General features: G+C 43.1%; 1 protein-coding gene across 7 annotated transcripts in view; it reads right to left on the bottom strand.

Moving 5' to 3' along the window:
* Positions 1-15,605, bottom strand: part of LOC143487826 (NACHT, LRR and PYD domains-containing protein 3-like) — a 74,665-nt gene that overhangs the window by 34,665 nt on the left and 24,395 nt on the right. For 6 of the 7 annotated variants that reach the window (XM_076987038.1, XM_076987043.1, XM_076987036.1 and 3 more), the window contains 4 exons: positions 9,631-9,807; positions 5,126-5,299; positions 2,290-2,466; positions 408-584 (listed from right to left, as the gene is read on the bottom strand). In XM_076987038.1, the coding sequence (XP_076843153.1) occupies positions 408-584; positions 2,290-2,466; positions 5,126-5,299; positions 9,631-9,807 (705 nt within the window). The remainder of the gene's footprint in view (positions 1-407; positions 585-2,289; positions 2,467-5,125; positions 5,300-9,630; positions 9,808-15,605) is intronic. The other variant, XM_076987042.1, reaches the window with a different exon arrangement.

Raw genomic sequence — 15,605 nt, 5'->3', positions numbered from 1 at the left:
TACACACACAAGTTCATAAAGATAATCCCAAACTTCTAAACATTAACACAAACTGAACAACTACAAATCATTCTAGGAGGGGGACACAGCGCCCCCTCCCTGCTAAATATGTAACTACACGTCACAGCCTGAGAGACAGTGGGAAACAACCCCCCCCCCCTTCAGCTTCAAAATATACATAATTATAATGATAACTTTTCTAACTTTCCCTAAATGTTATCATATATATTATGTATATTATTATTGTGATTTGTTGTTTGTCAATGTTATTGTCATTGTTATAATGCTTTGGCAACAGTGTACCTTATACAGCCATGCTAATAAAGCTATTCTGAACTGAATATTCACTGTGTGTGTGTGTGTGTGTGTGTGTGTGTGTCTGAAGAGTCAGTAAGTCAGTAACTCACTGTAGTTTCTCCAGTGTACAGTGTGGATCCTCCAGTAGAGCAGAGAGCTGCTTCACTCCTGAGTCTCCTGGTTTATTGTTGGTCAGATTCAGCTCTCTCAGGTGTGATGAGGGGTTTGACATCAGAGCTGAACACAGAGCAGCATAGCCTTCCTCTCTAATACTGCAGCTAGACAGACTGTAGAGAGAAGGAGAAAAACTCCTCACACTTACACATCAACACACACACACACTGTAGAGAGAACAAGCAAGAAAGTGTTTGTATGTGAATCTAATAAATACAGTAATAGTTTGTGTCTCAGAGGAAAAAGGGGGATACTGACTGTGTGTGTGTGTGTGTGTGTGTGTGTGTGTGTGTGTGTGTGTGTGTGTATGTGTGTGTGAGAGAGAGAGGATATTGATTATGTGTGTGTGTGAGAGAGAGAGATAGGATATTGACTGTGTGTGTGAGAAAGAGAGAATATTCACTGTGTGTGTTTGTGAGAGGGAAAGAGGATATTGACTGTGTGTGTGAGAGAGAGAGAGAGAGAGAGAGACAGAGAGAGAGAGGATATTGACTGTATAACTGTGTAAAACAGAGACAGAGAGGATATTGACTGTGTGTGTGTGTGTGTGTATATATATATATATATATATATATATATATATATATATATATATATATATATATATATATATATATATATATATTTTAGTGGTGGGCCGTTAACGGCGTTCGTTAATTTGATACTCTTATTGGGCGATATAAAAATGATCGCCGTTAATCTATTCTTAAAGTTGGGTTGGGAACTGGGTCAAAATGGGTAAGCAAACTATGATGACTTTCAACTTGATAGTTTAGCTCGGCTGTATTCCTAACCAAATTGCACAGTAGGGGCGAGAACGAGTTTTCAAACCTGTGAATTACAAATCGTACGTGTGTTTACATGGATGCGGCCACGAAGTCGCCAGGTTTGCTTCATGGGAAATTCATTTTTAGGAACGTAAAGTGTTACCGGAGCGGAGCTCGGAGCAGTCATTTTCTGCATGGTCCTAGCGCTAGATTCGTCGCTATTTAAATATTTATTTTTAACCGTTAAAACTGCAGAGGACCAAAACCGGCTTTTGAAAAAGTCCCCCCCAAATTACGTCTGTGAAGTTAAATGTACTAAATGTTGGCTTACATTTCAAATATCATGTTTAGCTGAATAAACATGTTATCAACCCCTTTTAATGTACAGTATGTAGGCTTACAAATTCATGTTTAGGGCAGTCATGGCCTGGTGGTTAGGGAACTGGTCTTGTGACCTGAGGGTCGTGGGTTCGATCCCCAGGCCTGAGGCCATGACTGAGGTGCCCTTGAGCAAGGCCCTTAACCCTCAATTGCTCACTTGTATGATAAAAATGTAAGTCGCTCTGGATAAGGGCGTCTGCCAAATGCCATAAATGTAAATGTTTAACTGAATAAACCGTTGAACACGAGTTGTCTACATTTTATTGAGCATGTTTTTTTTCTTCAAGTATCAAAAGTAGAACAGCTTCCTCAAGCAGTCATTGATGCATTTTGGAAACAGGAGATGAGCCCCTGGTCTAATGCACCCTCTGTATTAAGAAACCCTATCTCAAAAACTGACTTTTAGTCATTACTTGGGTAGCACGCATATGAGCCATTTTAATATAGATTAATCTAGATTAATTTCAAGATTTCAATGAGATTAATCTAGATTAAAAAAAATTATCTATGCCCACCCCTAACATATATATACCTTATACAGCCATGCTAATAAAGCTATTCTGAACTGAATATTCACTGTGTGTGTGTGTGTGTGTGTGTGTGTGTGTGTGTGTGTGTGTGTGTGTGTGTGTGTGTGTGTGTATAAAGAGTCAGTAAGTCAGTAACTCACTGTAGTTTCTCCAGTGTACAGTGTGGATCCTCCAGTAGAGCAGAGAGCTGCTTCACTCCTGAGTCTCCTGGTTTATTGTGGTTCAGATTCAGCTCTCTAAGGTGTGATGAGGGGTTTGACCTTAGAGCTGAACACAGAGCAGCACAGCCTTCCTCTCCAATACTGCAGTTAGACAGACTGTAGAGAGAAGGAGAAAAACTCCTCACACTTACACATGAACACACACATGAACACAAACACAGACACAGTGTGTATATTCAGCAGGTCAGACATGTAGTGATGGGGTGTGTGTGTGTGTGTGTGTGTGTTTGAGAGAGAGAGAGGATATTGACTGTGTGTGTGAGAGAGAGACAGTGAAAGACAGAGAGAAGATATTGACTGTGTGTGGGTGTGTGTGTGTGTGTGTGTGTGTGTGTGTGTGTGTGTGTGTGTCACTGTTGTATAAAGTATTAGAGACCCATACTTGAGTAAAAGTACAAGTACTCTATCAAATAATTGACTTGAGTAGAAGTTGAAGTGTTCTTTAAAAACTTTACTTAAGTGGAAGTACAGAAGTATTCAGCATTTTTTGTACTCAAGTATTGCAAGTAGTTTATTCTAAAATGTATTACTCAAGTACTGAAAGTAAAAAGTACAAGTATTGTGTTTTGAATTAATTAAAGAAAGCCATCAAAGTTTGATTATCAATTGTTTTTATATATCACTTACAAATCAAAGATGTCAAAGACCACAAATAAAAGTGTTCTGTATGTACAAACAAGTAGCAACTTAAAAGACTGGGCTTAACACTTCGTACACAAAAAAACAGATAACCTATGTCCCGCTATGTCGTAGGTTTGACGCAGAAGTACAAGTTCGCCTTAATTTATCTGAGAAAACGAGGTGTATTTTGGACGTAAAATCCGTCCGTCTGATTCTAAGGGTGAGCCTACTGCCCTGCGTTTACCCTCAATAAATGCCCTTACCCTATAAAAACACTACACTATAAAAATGGACACATGATTAGTCAGCATGAAAAGAGACACGGCTTACTGTTGCTAAAAACACAACTCGGCGTGACATCGCCTTTATGATTGCCAGCTAATGTTAAGTGAATACTGCAGCACGTCATGAACATAATTAGGTTAGTTAGCTAAGATATCTAACCTAACTAGCACTTACTGACAGCTATAGCTGGTGTGTCTTCTGTGCGTTATATTTATAACTTACATTGATGTGTTTCTTCAAGTTCGAAGGTGAATTTTTGAAGGCCAATATTTCACCCTCTTTAGGGAGGTAGAGATGGCACTCCATCCTAAAGGAATTTACTTTCACTCCGGCAAACGCAAACACTGTCTCTAGGTAGGGCCAGGGTGGTCTCCTTCCTCACCCTCACCGCCACGATCACTCGATGTTGAAGGTGCCAATATACAGTATGTACATTAAAATGCCAACAAGCTTATTATGCAGCACTTATGCTGCTCTTCTGCTAATACCAAACACGGTACCATCTCTTATAATGAGATAAAAAGCGAATTATTTGGAATAATTTCGAGTATATCCCACCGTTGCCACCATTTGTGGGGCTGTGCCTTGAGGTAGACATGACTCCACGACGGTATATACTCTGAGAGACCAGGGTTCTCCCCGAAAAGATCAGGCTTGACTCCGAAGCAGACTTCACCCAAGATTTTTAATTAGTGTAACACACGTGTACGTAACCCCATGGATCAGATAAAACATCAGTAAAATTCTGTGCAATAAAAGTTCTGGCAATATGTCGGGGCACACTCGGTACCCCCACGGGAAGTCCTCGAAAGATCTCCTGTTCGGCTTTTAAACGAGTAGCCCCGCCCCCCAACCTTGTTAGCCTCTACCAACATCTTGGAGCGGGACCACATTCGTCGCCTGTTGGAACACCTATGATACTATGAACATGATAGTATGACATTATTTGTTAAACACCACATTCTGTTATGACCTCCTGTCTTTCCCTGTCCTCCTCCTACAGGGTCAGTAGGACCCGTCTCCCCCCTTCTACTGCCGACCGTGGGCTCTACCGGCAACACCAGGGAAGCCCTAGAAGACGGCCCTCCCCCCCTGAGGACAGGACATCTGGTGAGTTATTCCATCTACATGCATGTGTACATACTCTAAAGTGCAATCCAGGTGATGGGTCAAGTCTCTGACCTCATCACAGTGTATTTGTATAAATACGTAAATGAAGCTGAAGTTGCTGGAAAATACTGAAAATTGACCTTCAAAGTGCCGTACAAGTGCGTGAATTCCACCTTGTAACTTCGCACGCACAAAAATCGAGAGGTGCACGACCTCGCAACGCGACCGCGCGCATGGCCAACGCGCATGGGCGGAGCCTCCGCGATTGCGTAATTTTTGCTGCGCAGACCCTTGCGGCAGTCACGACGTGTCAAGTGAACCTAGATTACGAAGCTCAAGTGTTCAGTGAAGGCAGCAGCAGAGTAAACGAGACGCGACCGGAGCATGCACAGTTTTCTCATAAGACAGCCTGATCGCTTGACCCGTTGACAGCGCCAGCTAACACGTTTATAATTGTAACGAGTAACTATACAGCACGTAAAAAATGTATCGGAGTAAAAGTATTAAACTGATGGAAAATATGTAGTGAAGTAAAAGTGGAAGTAGGAGAAAAAAATAATACTCCAGTAAAGTACAGATACAGCATTTTAGTACTTAAGTACAGTAGTGAAGTAGTTTTACTTCATTACTATACAACTCTGGTGTGTGTGTGTGTGTGTGTGTGTGTGTGTGTGTGTGTGTGTGTGTGTGTGTGTGTGTGTGTGTGTGTGTATAAAGAGCCAGTAAGCCAGTAACTCACTCTAGTTTCTCCAGTGTACAGTGTGGATCCTCCAGTAGAGCAGAGAGCTGATTCTCTCCTGAGTCTCCAGGTTTATTGTTGGTCAGATTCAGCTCTGTCAGGTGTGAGGGGTTTGACCTCAGAGCTGAACACAGAGCAGCACAGCCTACCTCTCTGATACTGCACATAGACAGACTGTAGAGAGAAGGAGAAAAACTCCTCACACTTACACATCAACACACACGTGAACACAAACACAGACACTCTGTGTGTATTCAGAAGTGACATATGGTGTGTGTTTGTAGAGAGAACAAGCAAGAATGTGTTTGTATGTGAATGTAATAAATACAGTAATAGTTTGTGTCTCAGAGGAAAAAGGGGGATACTGACTGTGTGTGTGTGTGTGTGTGTGTGTGTGTGTGTGTGTGTGTGTGTGTGTGTGTGTGTGTGTGTGTGTGTGTGTGTGTGTGTGTGTGTGTGTGTAAGAGAGAGAGAGAGAGAGAGAGAGGATATTGACTAGGGATGCACCGAAATGAAAATTCTTAGCCGAAAGCGAAAACCGAAAATGAGGAAACCAAGGCCGAAAGCCGAAAACCGAAACAGCGAAATACATTATGCCAATTATTAGTAACATTGGATTTATGGCTAACCTCACTAAAATCAAGGCATTGCTATTCAAAGAATAAATCAACTACAAAATTTGATTTGAAAATATTTATTTAGCACTGACATTACAGTAATGCATATTATAAAGTAAAATTAGTGGTGGGCCGTTAACGGCGATACCGCTGACAACGGCCGACCACTAATTAAATTTAACTCGCTTGCAGACCGTTTTTATCCGAGAGGATAAATATATGTATTTTATACGAGTTAAATTTAATTATAACTGACTGGCCTGAAAGATAAATATAAATTCTCTCATAAAAACGTGACGTGAGTTGCAACAACATTAAATAGCTCAGGTAAACACACTTCTGAGAAATGTCGTCTGCTCGGCAAAACATAACGGGGCTCAATGTGCTTTATTAGCCTACGAAATCCCTACGACAGAGAACGGCTGATCGTCTAAGGCAGGGGTCGGCAACCCGCGGCTCTAGAGCCGCATGCGGCTCTTTGGCGCTGCCCTAGCGGCTCCCTGGAGCTTTTTCAAAAATGTTTGAAAATGTAAAAAGATGAGGGAGAGAAATATATTTTTTGTTTTAATATAGTTTTTGTAGGAGACAAACATGACACCAACATTCCTAACGTTTTCCAATGCTGTAAGAATGTGTAGAATAAATGAAACTAAATTTCAACGAAGATTTGTGTCGTAGCCTGCGACGCACGTTTCTATTAGCAGGGCGAGATGAGGCAGGTGGCTCTTGTAAACACACCGGCGGCGAGCTTGAAGACGTCACTCGCCAGAAAGCTCAACTTGGCCAAAGCCACAAATGGAGCGAAATTGAAAGCCTCCCAACACCCGAGAAACTTGTCTATGACACATGAATGCTCTTCCTGACAATTATAGGAACATGAAGACATGCATTTGGGGTATTATCCATCTTTGGATCAACATACCTGTGCGAACAGATATTTTCAAACATGAACTACATCAAATCAAAATATCGCACCCGCCTCACAGATGAGAGTTTGCAGTCCTGCGTCAAGATTAAAGTTACATCTTACATGCCCGATGTTGAGAAGCTGACCAGTGAAAACAGAAGTCACATTAAACGGGTTGTTTAGTGCCCAAATAGCCTAAGGGGCATGTTATGCACGTTCCATTTTGTTGTTTTGTCGAATCGTAAAAATAAAAATGACATCAAAAATCAGATTTATTTATCAGGGTTGGCAACTCTCACGTATTGAGCGTGAGACACACGCATTTGACCGTCTTCACACGCTCACACGCCACACAACCGATTTCTCGTTAGTTTATTTACCTATGTAGTTTATTTACCTCTGATCCACATCTACGATTCATTGAGTTACTAGTTCGCTCTGGCGCCAACCACTGGATATCGATCGATCGCGATATAATACTTAATTTGTGTCCATTATACACCCCGCTCGGTAACAATTTATGTTCGCCACCCCCTCCAGGTTCAAATCTCACTCCAAGTGATCTTGAAAAGTTGGCAACCCTGATTTATTGAATTTCTTTAATTTCATCAAATCAATGAAACATAATTCATTAATATTGCAATGAAGTTAAACTTGAGGCGGCATCCTACAACAGAGCAGTCACGTGGTGCGTCGTTCTCTACAGAACATACTGCAGGGAGAATAAACATTTAATCATGAATGCTCATTACGTATTTGTAGCTAACTTATTCATTTTGATGGTAGGCTAATATAGATACATACAGCATGTGTTGCCTTCATTATAAGGCTTATATAAGGCTTTTAATTTTTGCGGCTCCAGACACATTTGTTTTTTGTTTTTTTGGTCCAATATGGCTCTTTCAACATTTTGGGTTGCCGACCCCTGGTCTAAGGCAACGAGTTCCATAATTTTTGGTGTAATGTCCTTTGCCTCGGCGCCATCACTGGAAAACTTTTTTGCTAGCTTTATCCAAATAAACACGTGCAGGCGATTTTTGCTTGCGTCATCACAGCACATTGTTTCGGCCGTGTTGTTTCGGTGATGAAAGTATTTCGGCCGAAAACCGAAAATGCAAATTTAAGCCATTTCGGCCGAAAATTTTCGGTGGCCGAATTTTCGGTGCATCCCTAATATTGACTGTGTGTGTGTGTGTGTGTGTGTGTGTGTGTGTGTGTGTGTGTGTGAGAGAGAGAGAGAGAGAGAGAGAGAGAGAGAGAGGATATTGACTATGTATGTGAGTGTGTGACAGAGAGAGGGAGAAGATATTGACTGTGTGTGTGAGAGAGAGAAAGACAGAGAGAGAATATTCACTGTGTGTTTGTGAGATAGAGAGAGAGAGGGGGAAGGATATTGACTGTGTGTCTGTATAAGAGAGAGAGAGAGATTGAGAGAGAGAGAGAGAGCGAGAGAGAGGATATTGACTGCAGGCATGAAAATCTGTCACCTTTCGGCGAAATTCGCCGTTTTGAAGTTGAAAAGGGTGACCTACGTGAATCGTGTAGATCCGATGAGTTTTTTGTTTGGGGGGGGGGGGGGGGGGGGTGGGTCGGGAGATTATATTTTAATTATCATATTGACTTAATTAGCAAACAGAGCACTTCCGAAATTGGCTATTTCAATGACAGTGGCCAGCAGTTTCCGCCCAGAACCTTCATAGAGGCCAAATAGCGTTTCAATCATACGAACGTTCTTCATTCATGTTATTCATTTACTGCTAAGCGGGACGAGAAGCAGGACCTAGTGCTACACCGCGGACAAGTCAGAAGAGCGTACATTTACCACTACATTTACCAGATCGTACATTTACCACTACATTTACCAGATCGTACATTTACCACTACATTTACCACATCGTACATTTACCACTACATTTACCACATCGTACATTTACCACTACATTTACCAGATCGTACATTTTTAATTGGGTGGATTTAATTGGGTCATTAATGGTTTCAATCGTTTTCATATTTTGCGGTAAAACAAAGTTACTGCCGTTCGCTACAGCGTTGAACACTGTCAGATCTAACCACAAGCTCTTGTGATAATAGGCCCATCTATCTACCTATTTAAGTTCGCGTCAACTCCGTGTAGTTAACGGTGACATAAAATAAGAAACAAGATTTTTTTGCTAGTGTGTCTGTAGTTGTAACTGGTGAATCCAGGGACGTGTGAGGATCACGTTCGCACCAGGGCTGAATAGGTTGAAGATGAAGTTGTAAACTCTTGTCGTTTGAGTCTACCCTGTGCTTTAGCTCATGTTAGAAAATAAAAACACGTAAACCTGGTATTTTTACAATAATTTTCGCCGCTGATGTATGTATTGGTTCATTAAGACGTAATGGTTTTGACTGAGCCATCCGGAATGGCGAAAGCGGCTTCTTGCGTTTACGGATTGCGTTTGAATCCATTGACATGACAGTCAAAAAAAAATTTTTTATGGATTTTACTATATTTTACGGAGCCCGTAAGGTGACATCATGTAAAAAATAAATAAATAACGCGTGGCCACGACTTATTAACGCGTGGGAACGAGATACTAACGTCGCCTTTCACACGCGGCAACAAAGTTTATTTTTTCACAGCAAAGCAAGCAGATCCCAGGGATGTTCGCAAACTGACTGCCCAAGGAAGGTATTATATTTTTTACATGACGTCACCTTACGAGCTCCGTAATATTTGGCATCACCTGTCGCTGTATCCCCGTACACCAGCAGCCAACCCCCCCCCCCCCCCCCCCCCCCCGCAGTATACCCATGACGTCACATGTCAACGCCCCGTCGCCGTATCCCCATGACGTCACATGCCCCGCCCCCCGGTTTCTCACCTTTTTAACCCCTGACCCATTTTCATGCCTGTGACTGTATGAGTGTGTGTGTATGTGTGTGTGTGTGTGTGTGTGTGTGTGTGTGTATAAAGAGTCAGCAAGTCAGTAACTCACTCTAGTATCTCCAGTGTACAGTGTGGATTCTCCAGTAGAGCAGAGAGCTGCTTCACTCCTGAGTCTCCTGGTTCATTGTGGTTCAGATTCAGCTCTCTCAGGTGTGATGAGGGGTTTGACCTCAGAGCTGAACACAGAGCAGCACAGCCTTCCTCTCTAATACTGCACCTAGACAGACTGTAGAGAGAAGGAGAAAAACTCCTCACACTTACACATCAACACATGTGAACACAAACACAGACACTGTGTGTATATTCAGAAGTGACATATGCAGGGCTGGACTGGTAATCTGGCATACAGGGCATTTGCACGGTGGGCCAACAGTCCTCAGGGGCCGATGGATTTCTTTTTCTTCCCTTTTTTTCCTAAGAGACCGGCCCACAATTTAGAGGGGGCGGCCCATTGGTCCATCTTGAATATAGACAGTGGACTGAAACAATCAGGATATAGGACTAAAGTGGCCCCACCCTTTCTCTGCGTGGTCCGCTGTAACTCTCGCTACGTTCAGTGTTGAGCCCGTTGTTAAAGGAGAGGCAGCATGGAGCAACAGAAGTGGCAGAAAGGGGGAGCGGAGAAGTTACGCGTGAAGACATTGAATAGTCTCAATGTACACTACCTTTCAAAAGTTTGGGGTCACTTAGAAATGTTCTTATTTTTGAAAGAAAAGCAGTTTTTTTTTCAATTTAGCTAACATTAAATGCATCAAAAATACACTCTGTACAATATTAATGTGGTAAATGACTATTCTAGATGTAAACATCTGGTTTTTAATGCAATATCTACATAGATGTATGGAGACCCATTTCCAACAACCATCACTCCAGTGTTCTAATGGTACATTGTGTTTGCTAACTCTGTAAGGAGGCTATTGGATATTTAGAAAACCCTTGAAAACCCTTGTGCAAGTAGGTTAGCACAGCTGAAAACAGTTTTGCTGATTAGAGAAGCTATAAAACTGACCTTCCTTTGAGCTAGTTGAGAACCTGGAGCATTACAATTGTTGGTTCGATTAAACTAACAAAATGGCCAGAAAAAAACAACTTTCAATTGAAACTCGACAGTCTATTCTTGTTCTGAGAAATGAAGTCTATTCCATGCGATACATTGCCAAGAAACTGAAGATTTCCTACAATGGTGTGTACTACTCCCTTCAGAGGAGAGCACAGACAGGCTCTAACCAGAGTAGAAGGAGAAGTGGAAGGCCCCGCTGCACAACTGAGCAAGAAGACAAGTACATTAGAGTCTCCAGTTTGAGAAATCGACGCCTCACAGGTCCTCAACTGGCAGCTTAATTAAATAGTACCCGCAAAACGCCAGTGTCAATGTCTACTTTGAAGAGGCGACTCTGGGATGCTGGCCTTCAGGGCAGAGTGGCAAAGAAAAAGCCATATCTGAGACTGGCTAATAAAAGAAAAAGATTAATATGGGCAAAAGAACACAGACATTGGACAGAGGAAGATTGGAAAAAAGTGTTATGGACAGATGAATCAAAGTTTGAGGTGTTTGGATCACACAGACGAACATTTGTGAGACACAGAACAACTGAAAAGATGCTGGAAGAGTGCCTGACATCATCTGTCAAACATGGTGGAGGTAATGTGATGGTCTGGGGTTGCTTTGGTGCTGGTAAAGTGGGAGATTTGAACAAGGTAAAAGGGATTTTGAATAAGGAAGGCTATCACTCCATTTTGCAACACCATGCCATACCCTGTGGACAGCGCTTGATTGGAGCCAATTTCATCCTGCAACAGGACAATGACCCAAAGCACACCTCCAAATTATGCACAAACTATTTAGAGAAGAAGCAGGCAGCTGGTGTTTTATAGGTAATGAAGTGGCCAGCGCAGTCACCAGATCTCAACCCCATTGACCTGTTGTGGGAGCAGCTTGACCGTATGGTACGAAAAAAGTGCCCATTAACCCAATCAAACTTGTGGGAGTGGCTTCTGGAAGCATGGGGTGAAATTTCTCCAGATTACATCAGCAAATTAACAGCTAGAATGCCAAAGGTCTGCAATGCTGTAATTGCTGCTAAGGGAGCATGGACGTAATTTTGATTTCATAGGTGGGGGGGACACAAATTTTGTTGACGGGGGGGTCTCGAACGAGAACGTAAAGTGTTACCGGAGCAGAGCTCGGAGCGGTCGTTTTCTGCATGGTCCTAGCGCTAGATTCGTCGCTATTTAAATATTAGTTTTTTAACCGGTAAAAAGTGGAGGGGACATGGCTTTGTCGCTATTTAAATATTTGGTTTTAACTGTAAAAACTGGGGAGGACCAAAACCGGCTTTTGAAAAAGTGGGGGGGACATGTCCCCCCTGTCCCACCCCCAAATTACGTCCGTGTAAGGGAGCATTCTTTGACGAAAGCAAAGTTTAAAGTAGAAAATTATTTCAAATAAAAAAAAAACATTATTTCTACCTTGTCAATGTCTGGACTATATTTCTATTCATTTTGCAACTCATTTGATAAATATGAGAAGTATGAGATTTCAGGGAAAACACAAAATTGTCTAGGTAACCCCAAACTTTTGAATGGTGTGCTACAAAATGTGTAAAAATCACAGACATGTTCGCTGCTGTAGCCTCCGCGTCCTCTGTAGGTGAAGACAGCAGCAGCAGACAGGGAGAGCAGCAGCCAGAGATGCAGGCTTGTGAAAGAGAAACCGAGGGACAGACTGAGCGGGAAAGTGTAGTACGTAAGCAGGTAGTAACGTTAGGATAACATGGACTTTATTACATGAGAATGATGAGCAGTGGCGATTGATTAGTATCAATATTAATTGGTATTTGCATACTTCCCAAAATCTGGCAGCCACGCGCCCTTACTCTGATAAAATATCAAATGGTCAAGACTGAGAAGTGTTGGATGAACAGCATTTTAGGCTATCATGGCATTTTAGATATTTAGGTTAAAGGTGTGTTTGCTGGCGTTCATCACAAGACATTTACATTGACAATATCAACACCCAGAACTTTCATTCTAGTTACCTTATACTTAGCCTGATTGTGTGATTTGTTTGTGACTTGTGTATTCGTCTGTATAATTTGTTTTTGTGTATTTGTGTGTTAACGGGCCGCCCAATGGAGGATGGGTTCCCTTTTGAGTCTTGGTTCTCCCGAGGTTTCTTCCTAATCCCCACCATCATAGGGAGTTTTTCCTCGCCACTGTCGCCTTTGGCTTGCTCACTAGGGATCTGGACCCGTATGATTGTTAACCTTGTAAATCCTGTAAAGCGCTTTGTGACAACATGTGTTGTGAAAAGTGCTATACAAATATATTTGATTTGATTTGATTTGATTTGTTGAAAGTGTCACGATACGGCGGGCCCCCTACTGGTCGCCCCCATGTACAGCGGCAGCTGTCCAGTATTTGTTGCGTTGTGTGCGTCCCTCAGGTGGGCGGAGCACATGATCCGTCTCACCTGAGGGTCGTTTGTATGTCTATATATGTCTTGTCCTTGTACCAGTTGACCGCTGGTTATTATATCCTTAATTTGGATCGAGTCACGGGTTTTTGGTTTGCGCACTTTGTTATTAAACCATACATTTTCCCTGAGAATTGGCGTGATCGCTTCCTTTTTATTTCGCTCACCCTACCCGTCACAGAATAACCAGCCGCTTTCGGAAGCCGCCAGTCTCCTTTTCCTTCTCCTTCGTTCGTGATCATGTCTCGTGGTAAGTGTTTGTCTGCGTGGTGTTTTATGAAGAGTTCCGCGGTGCTTTTGTGTTGTGTGTGTGGCACGGCGAAGACCAGGGCTGTCTTCCCTGGGAAAACTCTTCGTGTTTGTCGTTTGTTTGTTTCAAGAGTTCCGCGGTGCTTTTGTGTTGTGTGGCACGGCGAGGACCAGGGCGTCTTCCCTGGGAAAGCTCTTGTTGTGTGGTGTGAAGTGTGTGCGTGGCAGCGGGTATGTGAATCAGTGTGCGTTGGTCGTTTGTGTTTCACGTTAAATGTTTGGTGTGTGACGCGGATACCGCTCGTCACTGTCGCCTTGCTCCCCCAGCCATCTAGGGAGGGGCTCTTTAAGACCGGGCTCCGGTCACCCCACAACTACGATCCACCGCCAGGGAGAAGCACCTGCACAGAAAACACAAACACACACACCCACACAAACACAAACACACAACTCAAACGCGCACATACCCTGATCTCCCTACCATGGGGAAGGGGTCTCCATTCTAGCTCAGGAGAACCCCCCATGTTTCTGGTCAGGGCCTCCCTCGGGAGCGACGCCCCACGGGACCACAGCCGGTCCCCCCTCAAACACACATTTAGGGGAGGAGCATGCGTGGAATTACACGCAACATTTCACAAGCACGCTAGGACAAAAAACACGCAAAGACTAGACAAACAAAACGGTGTACAAACAACGAACGGACGAGACCCACACATGCGCGCTCGGTTCAGACACAAAAGTGACGCGCTGCTCGTGTTCGCAGTCGCTCCCCACATGAAACACAAGAAAAAACGGGGAGCGAGGCGACAGTGAGGAGCGGCATCAGCGTCACACATAAAACATTAAACATTTAACACCACGAGCACGCACACTGATCCAGACGCCTGTTCATATGTATACACTAACACCACACAACACGAAGAGGTTTCCCAGGGAGACTGCCCTGGTCCTCGCCGTGCCACACACACAACACAAGCACGGCAGAGCTCTTCAAACAAACAGACAACAAACACGAAGAGTTTTCCCAGGGCAGAGTGCCCTGGTCCTCGCCGTGCCACAAACACAACACAAAAGCACGGCGGAACTCTTCACAAAACACTGCGCAGACAAACACTTACCACAAGACATGACCACGAACGAAGGAGAAAGAAAAGGAGACTGGCGGCTTCCAAAAGCGGCTGGTCATTTTGTGACGGGCAGGGTGAGCGAAACACAATGGAAGCGATCACGCCAAGTCTCAGGGTAAAAGGATGGTTTAATAGAAAAGTGCGCAAACCAAAAACCCGTGAACTGATCCAAATGAAGGATATAATGACCAGCGGTCAACTGGTACAAAGACAAGACATATATAGGCAAACAAACGACCCTCAGGTGAGACGGATCACGGGCTCCGCCCTCCTGAGGGACGAACACAACGCCCACAACAACAGGACAACTGCCGCTGTATACGGGGGCGACCAGTAGGGGGCCTGCCGTACCGTGACACAAATACATGTTATAGCTGTTTAATTAAAGGAGGGAGCACCTTTAACCTGAAGAATTAGAATTGAGCTGTTATATCGGAGAAATTCACAAAATACATATTAGAGATGATTTCAATAAAATCATAAAAGTGATTGTGATATAATAATACTAAGACTGAATCCAATGACTTTAACCAGTAATCTTTTTTTTCCACGTTGTACCCCACATACATAAATTACAAGTCAGTTGTCCTCCGCTAATTATGAAGGGCCGGTCTAAATTAAAAATAACAGGGCCGATTTTTTTGTCCCAGTCCAACCCTGGACATATGGTGTGTGTTTGTAAAGAGAACAAACAAGAAAGTGTTTGTATGTGAATCTAATAAATACAGTAACAGTTTGTCTCAGAGGAAAAAGGTAATGACTGTGTATGTGTGTGTGTGTGTGTGTGTGTGTGTGTGTGTGTGAGAGAGAGAGAGAGAGAGAGAGAGAGAGGATATTGACTCTGTGTGTGTGTGTGTGTGTGTGTGTGTGTGTGTGTGTGTGTGTGTGTGTGTGTGTGTGTGTGTGTATTTATGTGAGAGAGAGGTTATTGACTGTGTGTGAGAGAGAGAGAGAGACAGAGGGAGAGAGAGAGGATATTGACTGTGTGTGTGTGAGAGAGAGAGAGAGAGAGAGAGAAAGAGGATATTGACTGTGTGTGTGTGAGAGAGAGAGAGAGAGAGAGAGAGAGAGAGAGAAAGAGGATATTGACTGTGTGTGTGAGAGAGAGAGAGGGAGGATATTGACTGTGTGTGTGTGTGAGAGAGAGTGAGAGTGAGGGAGAAAGGATATTGA

Source organism: Brachyhypopomus gauderio, unplaced genomic scaffold (genome assembly GCF_052324685.1).
Source record: "Brachyhypopomus gauderio isolate BG-103 unplaced genomic scaffold, BGAUD_0.2 sc50, whole genome shotgun sequence".
NCBI lineage: Eukaryota > Metazoa > Chordata > Actinopteri > Gymnotiformes > Hypopomidae > Brachyhypopomus > Brachyhypopomus gauderio.
The sequence above is the reverse complement of the archived record's forward strand: the minus strand, read 5'-3'. Positions and strand labels throughout refer to the sequence as shown.